The 16,310-nt window shown below is 47.0% G+C and overlaps 1 protein-coding gene across 4 annotated transcripts in view; it reads left to right on the top strand.

Annotated features, from left to right (window-relative positions):
* LOC144106925 (uncharacterized) overlaps positions 1–12,854 on the top strand; it is a 618,131-nt gene extending 605,277 nt beyond the window's left edge. For all 4 annotated transcript variants that reach the window (XM_077639887.1, XM_077639889.1, XM_077639886.1 and 1 more), the window contains 2 exons: positions 4,411–4,657; positions 6,979–12,854. In XM_077639887.1, the coding sequence (XP_077496013.1) occupies positions 4,411–4,657; positions 6,979–7,122 (391 nt within the window). In that variant the 3' untranslated portion in view covers positions 7,123–12,854. The remainder of the gene's footprint in view (positions 1–4,410; positions 4,658–6,978) is intronic.
* The last annotated feature ends 3,456 nt before the right edge of the window (positions 12,855–16,310 follow it).

Genomic DNA, 16,310 nt, shown 5'->3' on the forward strand with positions numbered 1-16,310 from the left:
AAGATTGCTTATGGCTGCTTCGGCGAGTCATTAATCGAACTTCCCGACACCTCGTGCCTGATTACGTCCTCGCGGTCGACATGAGAAATGCTTTTGACAATGTAGGTCAAAACGTCATCCTTGCGGAGCTTGCCCAGGCCTACCCCAGTCAGCGGACGCTGAACTGGATACGTAACTTTCTCCAGGGCAGACCCATATGGCTTAACTGTAGTACCCAAGAATGGAACCCTCGCACATACTATCCCGACAGGGGAGTTCCTCAGGGCTCAATCCTCAGCCCTTTACTGTTTAACTTGGCGATGGCGAAGGCAGCAGGACGCCTAGAACAAGACAGTGCAGCAAGATTCGCGATCTATGCGGATGATACGGCCGCTGATAGAGAACAAGATGAGGAGGACGTATACGTAGGTGCATCCCTGAAAAAGATGGCACCATATCAATGGCATGGCGCAGCCGTGAGAATCTCGATTTCAACGGCTGCCTTACTATTTGTGCACCCGATGGGTGCATAAAGGAAGGGGAGCTGCTCGCTATATACGGCGCTGTACTGCAGGTGGAAAACTTTCTGGTCGGCAATCAATTGCTACAAACTGACATGTCACGCAAAATCCGAATACTCTGATTCACATGAAGCTGCACGCGAGCTCCACAGACCATTCTCGACCCACTTAATTGCACAGAAGATTACTTCTATAATCAGAACCCTCTCAACACGCAATCTGCACATCTGCCTCACGTGGATCCCTGAACACACTGGCGATGATGACAGGAACCAGTCCGCTCACAACACAACTCGGGAGAGTGTCTCGCTCCTTCCTCCGCTGGAATACCCCGCCGTTACTGATGACTCTGCTGATATGTCCAACAACTTGGCTGTCCTAACGTGCAGGCTAGAGTGTGCCAAACAGAGGAGCAGTGCACGACTTACGGCCGTTGCACCACCGGGTTACCTTGATACCTCAGCTGCTCCCACACGGCATGAGCAGATCTTCATTAATAAGATCATCGCCGATGCTGCTTACACACCAAACATCATCCCGAAATGGCTTACTGGCCCTCGCTGGCATCAAGCGGGCAATATTGACGTTGTGAAGTGCCCGTACTGCGGCTGTACGTGTCGTGCTGACCCGTACCACCTAGTTTGGCATTGTTCAGAGTGCCGCAAGGGACGCAACGATCTCGTCACCAAGCATGGTTTTCCCACCGATGGTGAGGAATTTTGTGCATTGATGAGAGCCAGAGCGAACGGCATCTTGGGAGATATTGGCAAATATGCCAAGATAAGTGGCCTCTACAAAGCAGTGTAAAGCGTGGCTAAACCACCTATGCCGTCCCTTCATGTATCAATAGACCTATACTTTTCCCCTCCTTAACAACCCAATTCCCCAACAAACGGTCTTGAGTTTCCCTTTCTATATAAACAGCTCATTAATTCATTCGTTGATTCATTCAGTGTGCTCGGCGCTCGGCTACTCGGTGTGCTTGTTAAGCACCAACTCCAAGGGCCCTTCTTGGGCGTACACGCTCAGCGTCGGCGCTCTTGGCGTGCGCCAGAACCGGCCTGCACATGCACAATGCAGGAGATGCCAGCAAACTTCAGCGAGGCACCGATATCTGACCGTGCTAGATATCGGCGTCAGCGCACGGGCACTCGCATACTCGTCGGAAGTGGGGTCTGGTTTACAACAATCGGAGGATCGCGGGGCTCTCGGTGACTTTTTTCTCCTTGGCTTGAAGCTCTTTCAGGTTCCCCAAACTTTTCTTCGCGGTTTAAGTTGTGCTTTCAGCGCCCCCCCAATCCCTTCTCTTCATGGCTTGAAATTCTCTCTGTTGGCTCAAGAGGGGAAGATGCATGCCCCTTTTCAATGCCCGTTCTGGCGTACACCAAGAGCGCCGACGCTTGGCGCGTACGCCCAGGAGTCGGCACTTTACGTTGTGGGAGCGCTGAGCTCATCCGCTCCATAAAAGATGGCTGCTGTGAAGCAACAGAACCTGCCAATATCTTCAAAGCTCATCTAACAATTGCAGTGAACCCCTCGATAGCAGTGAACCAATTGATGAACTTTATGATTTCTACAGCCAGCTTTTAGAGCTTCCAGGTGCCGTTGGTGATGGGACTGCAGCAACAGACGTCTCCGTCGACGACGATGTTCCGACTACCGGAGAGCTTGCTGACGAACACATCATTGCCAATCTGACTAGGAATGTCACCGGTGACAGTAATCGTGTCCCGATACACTTAGCGCGCCGAGCATTGTTCGCCGCTGCTGCGCGTCCATAGAAAGCTGTGGGCTGAGCTGTTCTCAGTCCCTTGACAAAATTGAAAAGTGTATGCTCAATAATGCTTTCAAAGTCAAAAACCAGAAGAAGATGAGCGACTATATGTCGCACTAATAGTCCCGCTGTACATGTCTTTAGCAGATAAAGAATGCTTTTAATGAGGTGCAGTTTGTACATTGTCAAATTCGTTAAAGCTGTATCTCGAATTACACAATATATCATACTAATTCCCGTTTGATATATGGGGGTTTGACTGTAGGAAGTCTTAACTTCAATTGCACTGTTGCGCAGCTGTTGCTTTTAAGTGATTCCGCGACACCTGCTAAGCACACGCACCATGCGCCTAGCACTGCCTCGCATAATTTGTTGGAGAGGGACACTCATCTCCATATGTTTTGTGCTAGCTCCTCTTCACGCTCACGTCGTTGCATTTGTTTAGCAAATTTCATGCGGAGAAGCACGGCTGCAGCAGCTGCAGTCACCGCAGACTTGTTCCACAGAAATCAAGGGTGCCGCACGTACTCTGATTAGAGAGAGTTAAGCATGGTGTGAACCACTTCCCCGCAGGGAGCCACTGCGCATGTGCAGTTCTTCGCCCTGTGGGAACCGGCCAGCATGTGCACATTGGCGCAAGTGGATCGTGCTGTGCTAATAAATCTTTCTATTGATGCACGCCGCTGTGCCAGTTACAGAGCGTGCGCACCACGGGTAGCACAGCTGCAGACACCTGGCAGGTACAGATCTGGGTGCTGCACGTGCTCTCATCTGCTGCTGCGAGCATGCGCTAACTGACTCCAACACACGCGCTGCGTGTACGCCTAGGAAGCGTTCATGGAGTGAGGACTCCATCCCGGAGGAGGTACACCAAACCGAAACCATGCGCAGCAACATTTACAAAGGCTTATTCACTTGAGACTGATACTTAGAGATTTCGAATACCAAACATTCAGATCGAATCAAATACTTTATCATTTGGCCAAATATTCGAAATTATCGAATATTTCACATGCCTAACCAAAACCTCTCTAAATGGTAGAAGAAAGGTAGCAGAGGACTGCTCGTCACAAGTAAAACCAGTTCAGAAGTGAAAGTGAACGATTTTGATTTTGCACATCGGGCCATGCCCCCTTTGACGTCATTTACAGCAGGGTGAAGCCAACTGGCTCTTCTCACAACTTATATCCAGTTCATCGTCATCATTATTTATTCAACCCTTAAGCACCATTTGCAGGGTATTTCATAAATGGGGGGGAGATTCTTCATAAACAAAACATAGAACACAAAGTCGAAAATGTTGCAACACATCATAAATCCAATTAAACAATTCCAAAAATTACGAGCAATCAGACCAAAAAAGGAAAAGTACAAATGAGTTGCTCAAGTACATCAACACTTGGACTGTGAAGGAAAATTTACATAAATCTAATGCTCAAGGTGACACAGTAACCGCTGTTTAAATTTGACAGTAGGTTCCAATTGGTTTGTTTTGTGCCTTGGCCATTTCAAATTGGTCTCTCTTTTAACTGGGATGGTTGGGCTGAGTTTCAATTATGGCGCTGCATCGTTACTAGCATAGCAAACCATAACACCTGATGTTGCCCTGAAAGATGCGAAAGGTAAAGCAGATCGCTGTCATGGTTGAACTGGCTGTCTTTTGTGTCGTGCGGCGTTTATAGTTGTGTGACTTACATTCCCAATTGGGCCAGTGTACAAGCCCCCCTCACTTGTTAATGTGGTAGCAGTTAGGTAGTCGACTCGCAAAAAATTTCCGGCTTTTCTGTCACGAAATCCCCTGATTGGTCGAGAAGGTCATGACATCGTCAACACCACGTGACTATCAGTGGACCAGCAAAATTTCGACCCCAGAAAATAGATTAAAAGGTGGATTAGTGGGTTGTATGATAATATTCCTATATGGTAATCCAATGGAAGGCACTTGGACGTTCTAAAAGGCGATGACTCATGAATGCCATGTAAGTATAACGGAATGAAGAACTTTGGCCAGCTCTCTGAGACTTTTTGCTTCTTTGTTCACTTTGTGTTTGCAAGAAATGCATCTGCCTGACCTTTCTATAGCAAGAACATTAGACACCTTAGCAGGCAACCTGAATGCTAGTTGCTGTGTGGCAGGGAGGCCCGCCTGGACCTGGGCCGCTTCCAGTGCCCCGAGGGGCTGTTCCGGCCCGAGCTGTGGGGGCTGGACTGCCCAGGACTGGGCAAACTGCTTCAGCGAGCGCTGCAGGAGTGCTCGCTCGATGTGCGCCGCCAGATGGCCCGCTCAGTCTTCCTCTCGGGCGGACTCTCCCTCCTGCCAGGGCTGCCCCAGCGTCTACAGACTGAGCTGGATGCCCTGACCCCTGAGTCACTGCAGCCCAAGGTGAGGTGAACCAGAAATGCCTGCCCATAGCTGACCCCTTCCAGCTTTGCAGTTCGTTATTTGTGAATGACGTGTGCATTGGCTTGAATGGGGCTGCCATGGCCTTCTCGCTTGATTTTGAGGACATGTTTTATATCATTCCACATAACAGCCTTTTTAATAGAGTCCACCAGAGGACAGATGAGTCTGGAGTTTTTAACTTCTAGAATTCAGCTGGCATAAATGCTGACAGGTATCTGGAGGTATACTAGAATTTTGTCTCATGTCCACCGTTGTGTCATTCAATGAAAAACTCTTAATATAAAAATCCAGTATCTCTATCAGCTTGTTGGTGGCACCAGCTTTATGTGATATCTACTTGCAGCGATGGACAAAAAATACAAGAATGCCTTCATAACAAACATGTCATTAAGGTCCACAGATACGTAGATGATTACCTGGTAGTTTTAGATAAGGTTGCAGCTGATGGTTACATGAAACAGCTAACAACATCGCTGACCTGTTCAAAGCATCAGCCGGTGTCCTAAACTTCAATTTGGAAATGCAAGTTGACAAAATTCAGTTTCTAGATTTGCGGCTCCAGTTTAGCAACGCATACATTTACTGTTGCTATAATGTCCAGTCAAGAAAAAGCCTGTTCCCTGGGGACAAGCGCACCTCAGGCTGCATTTCTTAAACAAGCTGTGAGCACATGACCTCCTCCAGATTTGAAAAGCACGTTATCTGTTTTTGGAATGTGACTGTGCTTTTGCTTCGATATTTTTAGTGCTTCTTGCAAGATCGCCTGCTGTGAATTTTGTTTTAGACATCACCCTTAGGCCGTGAAAATGAAAGAAAGGCACTTCTACTTTCTTCATTCGCTCCCTGATTGGTGTGTGGTTGGTTATGGCTTCATAATGTGTGGGGCCGCTTCACAATAAACAGTTGGTAGTCAGTGGCCGTGCTGTATTGTGAGCTGTTTTTTGTGATTCAAGTATGAACCAACTAGCCCAAACACAAATTTTAGTTGAAAGGTAAGCAAATTGTTTATGGGAAGGGGATGGGGTTAGAAACTTTTGCATTTTATACCATTCCTTCTGGAGCTGGACTCGAGCTGGGGCACATATTTGAAGGTGAGGAAACACGCTTTCTGACGAGCCCAAGACAGCACCGATTGGTTGTGGTGCTGTAAAGATAGCAAGGTTCAAAAAACACCCATCTTTGTACCCTTTCAAGATATTCAATATGCAGCACCGCTGTTGGTAAAACAATTTTTTTTGTTGTACTTCCGGATAGGTTGTCACAATGAAACTTTTTGACAGTATAGAAAACGAGCCATACACATATATACTTCAAGTTTTGGAAAAACGAATTTTTGCTATTTTTTTTACTTGAAAGCCACATTCCCCCTTATCCCCTTAAGGGCTCATTAAGGAACAAAAAAGGTGCCAAAATGGCTAATTTTTTTATGATGTGAAATGCTTCAGTGACATATTGCAAACACAAAAATATCTGTGAAAACTTTTTTACGGCAGCGAATAATTAGCCACTAGGCATTGTCCACTGTTGAGAAAGAAAGCAGAATAGCAGCAGCTTGAGTAACACTCAAAATATAGCACCCTTGTGGATGTCCTTGCTCTCTCTCTTCAGGCAGCCGACGAGGCAGTGGCTGTGTGTGAGAGCTTACTGCGCGTGTTAATTCCAGAGATCCCTTGAATTCAAACTGTGTAGGTGAAGTCTATGCAACACCATTCATGGGAGCTAGAGATTTTCTCATCGAGGCTTTCTTCAACTTCAGACTCGCTGTTGTTCTCACCACAAAGTTCTTCACTTGAAGAAAAACTCAAGTCGATGTCCTCATCACTTCTGCTATCATCATCCGATGGATAACGCTGTTCTGGGCTATACTGTCACATGAATGATGCCATGTTTGTTTGAAAGGTGCAGGAAAATCTTTTGCTAACAGGGTGAGCCTCAACATGCAAGGAGCACCTTCTGTTGTGAAAACTCTCATGGATGAAAGAATTGTGCTGCCATCTGTTCTAAATGTATTTTGAAACTTTCGAAAGCGCTGCTACGGGGGACACCAAGAGAAAGAAAACGAAGGACAAGCGCTTGTCCTTCATTTTGTTTCTCTTGGTGTCCCCCGTAGCAGCGCTTTCGAAAGGTTTAAAATGATGTACCAACTCGCTCAATTGTCCGTGTTACTCCAATGTGTTCTAAATGTAAAAGCGCCCTTTGAGGAGCACAGCTTGTCAGGAGCCATTTAGAAAACAGTGACGTGAGGTAGTAATAGGTGAACTCTGTTTTGCACTCTCAACGAGTGTTGTTTGTTTATCCAGGTGCACGCGTCGCCTTACCGCGCCCACATGGCCTTCCTGGGTGCCAGCACCATGGCTTCGACCTCAGCCTTCGAGGAAGTCTGCGTGACACCACGCGAGTGGAAGCAGAAAGGTCCGGCCAGCCTCAGCCGATGGCACCTGTGACTTGGCACTTTGGAGAACCTCGCCTACTGCTGTCCTTAGATAGCTCACTCATGTGTGACCATTGCTTCAACAGTGACCGCAATTGCTCTAACAGGGCCTGTGCCCTGAAACTGTGCAGGAACAAGTGTGACCGCAGTCGCTGCTGCGGTCGAACCGGTGTTCAGTGTGCAGAGAGGGAAAGGCTCTCCCTGGGGAGAAGTGGCGTGAAAGTGTACTGAAGCTGGCCTCGATAAAGATTGGTCTGGTGCGGCCAGGATGGATGGCCATTGTCACTGTGTTCAAAAGGATTCGAGAACATTCATGGCACTTGAAGGCAAAGTTTAACAGTTGTAATCTTCAGACCTGATAGCCTTCGCACAAAAATCTCCCAGTCAGATTTTTGCTGGGATTGCAGTTCTTTTGATGCCATTGCTGCACTCTTGACTGCCAAATGAGGCTGTTTGCATTTTGGAGCTGCATGGCTGCAGCTCAAATACTGCAAGATTTGCAGTTTGGCTATATCATGCTAATGCCCATCAGTGTGGGCTGGGCAGCCGTGTCGCCTCAGCTGGAACCTCAGCGCTTCAGCGCTTGCCATCTTCTGCCATGATTGGCAAGAAAGAAACCTGCCTGTTTAAAGCGAGCCAGCCTTTGCCACTGTCCATAAATAAAGCAAAGGCAGGGAACCCAGTCAAACAGGAAGCGTTGAATCACCTCACACTTATTATCGTGCTTTTTTTTTCTGAAAGTGTGGAGTGTGAATTTCATACTTTCTGGCACCACGCAGTGTTCATGTAACCAGTTTGATGATTATGTGAGGGGATATTCGTGGTGGTGGCTACGCAGCTGTTTGCTGACACCATGCATAGTAGTCATTAAAGAAGAAAACACATTTGACTAGTGTGTATGCATTATTAAAGTTCATAAACGTTGAAACCAACTTTTTCTCTTGCAAGCAGGCTACATTTAGCAAGTTGCTATTTCAGTCTTGCTGCACAGTCATGGCAGTGTGGTTTTAGGCTGCTCTCGAAAATGCTCGTGCTCACATATTTCGGGAATTGAAAATGAGGTCAGAGACGCTGACTGTTCTGGCAATGTGCACAAGCAGGAATCTCATTTTGTTGGTGGACATCCGAGCAAATGTCATTCTGAGGATGCCTCTGTTTACAGCTGCAATCGAGTCCTGGTGAAGTTGTAAATTTTTTGCGCAGCAGGGTCAGGGGTTTGTTTCTAACATTCTGCCTGTGACCATTGTGCACTTTTGCGACGTTTAAGCATATTTTGCTACACACTATATTCTAAACGAAAAAGGATTTTTTCATATTAAACTCATGCCACTATGTACAGATGCCACTGACAAGGCCTAAGCTAACTCTTTTGTCTTGTAGTTTCACCTAATTTATAGTTTTGTTTAATGGCTTTGTGTTGTCTCTTTCAGTCCCTGTAGCCTTTCGAGGTTAGAAGAGTTGTCCTGTTCTATTGTTATTGCGTGATGTGTTTGAGCGTGTAGTGATGGGTAGCTGGCACCATAGTGGTATCCCTTTAAGCCCATTTCTTTAGTGTATGCACTTGCAGCAAGTGAAAACCAAAATTTTAGACTCTGAACATGAAGGATGTGAAAAATAATGGGCATGAACATCCAAACTTGTCAATGGGTACTGTGGAAGTTATGTTAGCTCGAATGTTGTGAGCTTTTTACTAATAACACAGTGAAAATTTATTCATTCCGTTATAACTGAATCAGCACACTAGCACTAGGTGCCTCGCTAGCGAGAAAGCTGTCCTTTCTATGGTTGAAGCCTCACCTGCTATGGTTGGCAGCTGGTGAACTGGAGAGAGGGAAATCCACCTTTCCTTTTTGCTCCAGCAAAAGTGACCCTTTTGTTACTGTGGCTCCTGTTGTTGAGTTCAGTGTGCATCTTATCAAAGAGTGCAACTGTATTGGTACTGCTTTTCGCACTCTCCAAGGCTTCGTCTCAAACGTACAGCTGTGTGGAAATGGTGCCTGCATTTTGGAGGATTGCAAGTGCCTGAGAGCTGCAGCTGATAACTTGGTCCTTGCCCAGCACCATCCCAATGTGTGCACTCCCTTGTGACATTTAGGACGTCCTAGGTAGTGTTCTTTTTCAATCAAACTCACATGTGGTTTCAAAACAACTGTTGCATCTGCCTTTCTTTACCGTATGTTTGATGGCACTTTTCCAAAAACGAGGTCATTTGAGCGACAGGTAAAAACTGCAGTTTTCTACGGTAGGAAATGCTTTCGTTAGGTCTGTTCAGTCTGTGCATAGACTTGGAGGCAACTAACCTGCATTGAACTGGCGGTCTATGCCATCATGTGCCAGTGACAAGATGATAGTGCAGTAGTTCTAAACAGTCTGAATCCTGGCTGGCGTGGTTCAAAGTAGAGACCAGAGTTAGCCAGAGTATCAGGAATCTGGTTCTTCTACATTCCTTATTGAATCAAGTGCCAGAACGCTTGTTCTTCAGTGCCTTTGTGGTTGGCTCTCTTGTGCATGTATTTTAGATCACATATCTGACCTCAGGTAAGGAGGTCAAGCCTTTAAAATGGCACGCACCAGGTGCAATCTCGTGTTTGCCATTTTCACTAATCTGATTTTAGAGCTGCTAAATTTGTGGAGTGTTTTACCAGTACTGTTTTATTCCATAACCGAAACTGGGCCTCTTCATTACCAGGTAACTGGTGCTGATAGATTTTATTTAATGATTTTTGTGATTCCATTCTGTTTCATTATATGTGGCAGCTGTTACACATATGCTTTTTTTCTCCTCATGATGAAGAGTGCCCTTTGCTCGTGTTGGTGCTTCAGCGAAGTGCTGTTTTTTTTTTTTTTCTTGAGCTGCAAAGTCCCCTTTTACAATTCTGTTAACAACTGACGAGTCTCTAATTTTGCCTTGTCATGCTGATTATGTCAGAACACTGACATTTTGGTGTTGAGTAATACCTGAATAAATAAGTGTTTGGAGAAATTACCTATGTTTTCCAAGGACATAATGACTGCAGCAACCATTTGTCACTGAATGCACATCTAGCCATGGTGTGAACCTCTTCCTTTAGCTGTCTTGGGTTCCACTTGCAGCTAGCTTTGAGAAAATGAAAGTTTAAAAACGTTTGCCTCTTGTGACCTTCGCACACAGCCATGGTGTGACATTTTTACACTGGCAAATGTGGAAATATGGGGGGGGGGGGGGGTCGGGGTCGACAGCCTTCCGCCCCTGTACTCCCACTCCACAGATGCAGCGTTTCCGCTCACTAACCGCGGAGGGGTTCGTGCTCGAGGAACAGAGCATTAACACTCGTATGCTATTTATTACACTTGCAATTAATGCACAGAGCGGGCCAGCTAGCTACAACACATCAACGAGGCATTCCTCGGAACTAGAAGGCTACGTAAGAAGGGCTTCCGACTTACCGGCTGGGCAGGGGCGCGACTTCGGAGGTATCGGCGGTGAACATTTGTATGCGCCGACAATGGCGGCCGGGTTTTCCCGTGCGTGCCGCATTCTTGGGGCAAAGCCATCCCCGAGCATTTGCTAGGGAAGGTGCCGAGAGCGCAGGTTTGCTGCGCTCACTTCGCTGCCTAAAACCAGAAGTCCAGCGGGAAAGCACAACGGTTCTCTGTGTGCCTGCTGCGGAAGTGACGAGAGCGTGCACCTGCAACTGCTCGTGACGCTAGCTGGATCCCAAAGAGCACAAACCCCTCCGCGATTAGCGAGTGGAAACGCTGCATTCGCGCATTGGTAGTGCGGAGGCGGAAGGCTGTGTCCCCGATATTTCCACAATGGTAGCCCAACGTGTTGCAAGCTCTTCAGACAAGGGACGACAGTCAGTTGGGTTCGTGGAACGTCCGCCCGGACTTAAACAGCGTTAGGCCTGACCCAAGTTCGGAGTTGCTTGCAAGGCTAAGATGCTTTCTTGATAGCGAGGTGAACGGAACTAGCAGCATGAGAGAATTGCCATGCATGCTACGCTTTTGATCAGCACTTATCGTGGAAGTTGGACCTACTAGGTCCGCACATGGAGAGTGAGACTGAGCTGTCCACGTAGAACAGCAAGCCAGAAGCGAGTGAATGCGGAAGCCAGAAGGGTGGCCCAATTTTTCTTGTATATTGTTGTAAATATACTCTGTTCTGTCTCTTTGGCTGTGTGAGCCAAGTGCAGTAATCAGCTGATTTGCATTGCAGCCATGATTGCAGGAAAAGCACTGGGGCGCTCTGACACTGCGGGAAGTGGTGGGCACCGTTCACTCAGAAGTTGCTGGTACAGCAGCGAGCAAGTAGGGTCACTTTGGCATAAACGTATCTCCTCATGGCGTTGTGTTCCAGCTGTTGTCCTTGGCCCTTTGTTGGCCAAGGCAAGTGTAAAAGTAAGTAGGCCTAAGGCTCTTCGGGAGCTGCCTGTCGCTTTTGGGAGGAAACGGTTGTACCGGGGCTCAGGCACGTGCAAATGTGTTTGCTTGTTTTATATTAACCTCGCTAGAGCTGGGAAGTCTCGCTCAACTACAGAAAGCTGACTTTGTTCAAACGAACTTGGTACTTTTTTTGCTGGCTGGGAAGCAAATTTAAAATATCGCGGAACCAGAGAGACGCTAATGCAGTTCAAGTGAGCTTAACATCACCATGCCGGCAAGCGAACTGTGAATGTGCTTCAACCGAAAAGAGCCAGCTACGTTCAAATGAACCGAGCACTTGGACGGTGCCGGATAGAATTGTTTGGCACTCGCATTGTCCCGCACTTTACCAAATGGTGTTTCCACGGTCTCCATTGCTTTTGGTTCAAACTTTTGGAGGTCATAGGAGCGATATGCAGAGTTCGAGAGAAGCTGCCCTGGCCTGCTGTCCATTGTATGGGTCCCTGCCTGCTGCCTTGCGGCCGTGAGTCTCCGGCGTGCAGTTTGCCGAGGCTGCAAGAGCGGGGGGGGGCCAGCCCCCCAACCTTCCAACAAAGGCGCATCAGCGCGAACAACACCCTCCCGGCACGCTAATTTTGGGTGCCTGCCGCGGGACGGCTGCGCGGTGATCTTGCTGCTCCTCAGATGACCCCGGCACCCCGCCTGTACGAGCTGTCTTCCAGTCATCACCGCAGCACTCGTGGACACTTCGTCAATGGCATTCATGGATGAGTTCAACCGTAGGCCAACATTTAAGGAGGGAGGGATGTGGAAACCTATTTCCCCCCTCCATTTGGACGCGGCCCATCTTAACCGTGGGACGACAGGACAGCACTGGTCGGGCGAGGAGGGAAGTCTCCCTCTTGGGAGAAGCGGAAACAGCGACGGGAGTGCCACCTCGAAGGTTGTGCAAAATACCGCGGAGCCTTTGAGATTCTCTTCGGGATCCGGCCAATGTCATGAGCGGTTGCAGCTGCACGCTCTCGTCACCTTCCGTGGCAGGCGCACGGAGAATAGTCGTGCCTTGCCGCCAGACTTCTGGTTCCAGGCAGTGAAGTGAGCGCAGCAAACGCGTGCAGCAAACGGCATCTTCCCCAGCAAATGCTCGGGGATGGCTTTGCCCCAAGAATGCGGCGCGCACGGGAAAACCCGGCCGGCATTGTCGGCGCATACAAACGTGCGCCGCCGATACCTCCGAGTCGCGCCCCTGCCCCAGCCAGTAAGTCGGAAGCCCTTCTTACGTAGCCTTCTACTTCCGAGGTATGCCTCGTTGATGTTTTGTAGCTAGCTGGCCCGCTCTGTGTATTAATTGCAAGTGTAATAAATAACATATGAGTGTTCACGCTTTTTCGTCCCTCCCTTTGTTCCCTCGAGCACGAACCCCTCTGCGGTTAGAGAGCGGAAACGCTGCATCCGCGGAGTGGGAGTGCGGAGACGGAAGGCTGTCCCCTCCATGATTTCACAGAATAAAGACATTAGTCATGACTTTAACATGAATGAGTGTTATAACATGGATGCAAATGTACTATCGGGGACAGAAGTAACTGACTGACCCTGCTGCACTGCATTCGAGGCGCCAGGTTCGGAACTTGGAAGGGGGTCAATTGCTTTCATCCCCAATAGTACAAAGGTAGCAACCATGATGGCGCCTACGCAGTGAACAAGACGGTCATTTTTATGGAACTACCAGGCATGTAAACAATGTGACTGTAAGGTTATCCTGGAAGATGAGCTGAAATTCAACCAGTATGACGATCTGCTTGTCCGGTTGCACTATAGGAGCTGCAGGATATACAAAAAGGCCGTTCTATTTTTGCTCTCACACACTGCACCTCGTGAAGTGGAAAAGGGGGGTCATTCCTTCCGCAGACAGTCTGCTTAAGAGGAACTTGGGGGTTAAACTTTGCCTTTAAGAGTAAAATGCAATAAAGTTATTGGTCCCCACCACATTGCCTACTCAGTCACCTAATTCTTAATCAGCATCCTCGTAATTACTCATGTGCGCATCAGTACGTCTCTAAGACATCACTAAGACCACAACGCATTCAATAGGTCCACCTTTATTCAGCTTCAACCAACAAGCCTTTGTGGCCTATGGATAGCATGCCCATCTCGAAATCCAAATGTCCTGGGTTTGCTTTCCACCCCCACGCAAATTAACCCTATTTTCTTTTCAATTCAATTTTTACCTGTTCCTAAATTTTACCAATTCTTTGTTCCATTGGGATTTTCCGTTCACGGCCAATGATACTGGTGATGATGCAGGCTTTTCTGCAACATCATCAGCAGCAGCCTGCAGGACAAAAGCCTCTCCCATATTGCTCCATGCAATTATCCCTGGCCTGTGCCAGCTGCAGCCATCTTATCACGGCAAACTTATTAATCTCATCCACCCACCTAACTTGCTGCCACCCTCTACTACACTTGCCTTCTCTTAGAACCTAGTCTGTTACCTTCAAGGGCATTACATGCCCTGCCCATTTCTTCTTGATTCCGACTAGGATGTTATTAACCCACGTTTGTTCCCACACCCACTCTGCCCACTTCCAGTCTCTTAACGTTGCACCTATCATTTTCTTTCCATAGCTCACTGCGTTGTCCTCATTTTAAGTGGAACCCTTCCTCCGCATTTCTACTCCATAGGTAGGTACCGTTAAGATACAGCTGTTATATACCTTACTGATGAGAGATATTGGTAAACTGCCATTCACGATCTGAGAGAAGCTGCGAAATGCACTCCACCCCATTCTTATAGTTGTTTCCCTCTCATTAACTGGATCTGCGGTCACTGCCTGCCCTAAGCAGACGTATTCCCTTACCGCTTCCACCATCTTGCTACCAATCGCAAGCTGCTATTCTCTGTTGAACATTACTTTGATTTTCTGCTAATTTTTAGACCAGCCGTACTGTTCTGCCTGCCCAAGTCACTGATCATGGTATGCAATTCATCCTCTGAGTGACATCAAGGTCATTTCAAACTATTACTCATCCTAAAAAATTGGGGGAAGCTTAAGCTTTGCCTTTAAGAGTACAATAGCATTACCGTGTCCCATTTGCATCGCCCATTAAGTTACCTAATTCCTAATTAGTATACTCATAATTACTTATGTACACAGCAGTACATGTCTCTAAAGCTCTTCACATCAGAGTGTGGATGAAATTTCACTCTTGCCTTGATTTAGTCACCAATCAGATAACCTTTGCTTGTTTATTTCTACCCATTTTAAGTCTATTTTTCCTCCTCTGTCTTTAATCCCCAATGCTTTTAATAAATCAGCCTCGCCGCTTTTCACTGTAGAGTGAAGCCCTTTACAGAAAAGTATCAAGTGTTCAGCCGTTTCCTCCTCCTCTCCGTACACACCACTTAATGTGTATCTCTCTTGGTACTTGACTTCGCACGTCTTAGTGCAGAGTACTCACATCCTTGCCTCAAACAACACCAGCTTGCCCTACAATTATCGTAGATATTTTCTTTGGCAATTTGCTGCTTAAACATTCTGTATGTTACCAGTGCCGATTTAGTCAGCATCCCTGTTTTTCACAGAGCCCTCTCTGTTTCTGTAACCTTTTTCTTAACTGATAATTGCTGATTTGCCCCCCCAACTGCTGTTCAGATATTTGCTTGTCAGTTTTCTAGTTTGCTTTCTCCATTTTGTGAAAGCCGCCGTGGTGGCTCAGCGGTTATGGTGCTCGGCTGCTGACCCAAAATATGCGGGTTTGATCCCGGCCACGGTGGTCGAATTTCGATGGAGGCGAAATTCTAGAGGCCCATGTACTGTGCGATGTCAGTGCACGTTAAAGATTCCCAGGTGGTCGAAATTTCCGGAGCCCTTCACTGCGGCGTCTCCCATAGCCTGAGTCGCTTTGGGACGTTAAACCCCCACAAACCAAACCATTTCGTATCAACATTCCTTATATACAGGTATCTGAAAACTTTCCTAGCCCGCTGCTTTTCCCCCATTTCTCTCAATCACTCCTCAAATGCTATCTTACTGCTAGCTTCTCTGCTCTCAAATCATTCAACAGCGGCAGCATTTGGGCTAGTTGGTTAACCATGTTTAGATCTTAAAACTGCTCAGAAAGATAAGGACACCGAAAGAGACGGACACACAAGGCTCTTACTTCAGACTGATTTTTATTTCATGTGAGAAATGGATCTGACCTGGATTTTGACCTGCGCATGCTTACAAGGTTTCAACCACAGAGTTATGAAAGGTGAATACTTTTCGAATAGCCCCAGAGCATTCTTTACCTCGCAGCAGAATTGAAGGAGCACGTATGCTACCATCCCGAGCTCACGCTATTTCCAAAGCTTCAGTAATTTCTCAGGTGATTTTGCATTTGCTCTTCAAAAGGACTTTACATTTGTGAAAAGCAGGACGGCAACCACTCTTACTTTTAGATTTGTGACAAGGAATACCGAAGTGCCCCCCTTTTCTGTTGTTCATAATGCAGTTATTTCATTCATTTAAACACCTTCCTGTCTGACCTATATAAAATTTACCTATATACCATTGAGAACACTGGTCCGATTGCATTCCAGAATTCAGTGTGTTTGAGCATAGGGGTTTTTTTAGAGCTTTTAAGTACCTCTCTTAATTTCACATTTGTTAGGTGGGGCAATGACCTGTTTTTACAAAAACAAGGAATATGCATAGGGCCCAACGTTGCTCCAACTTTAAGCGTTGTCCCAATCTCTCTTAAAGGGGCTCTGAAAGAGGCACTAATAAAGTTGTGGTATGACGGGGATGTTAAAGCATGCCGCTTCATGAATACTGTCCAGCAAGAATTTTTTTA

This window comes from Amblyomma americanum, chromosome 10, assembly GCF_052857255.1.
Source record: "Amblyomma americanum isolate KBUSLIRL-KWMA chromosome 10, ASM5285725v1, whole genome shotgun sequence".
Classification (NCBI taxonomy): domain Eukaryota; kingdom Metazoa; phylum Arthropoda; class Arachnida; order Ixodida; family Ixodidae; genus Amblyomma; species Amblyomma americanum.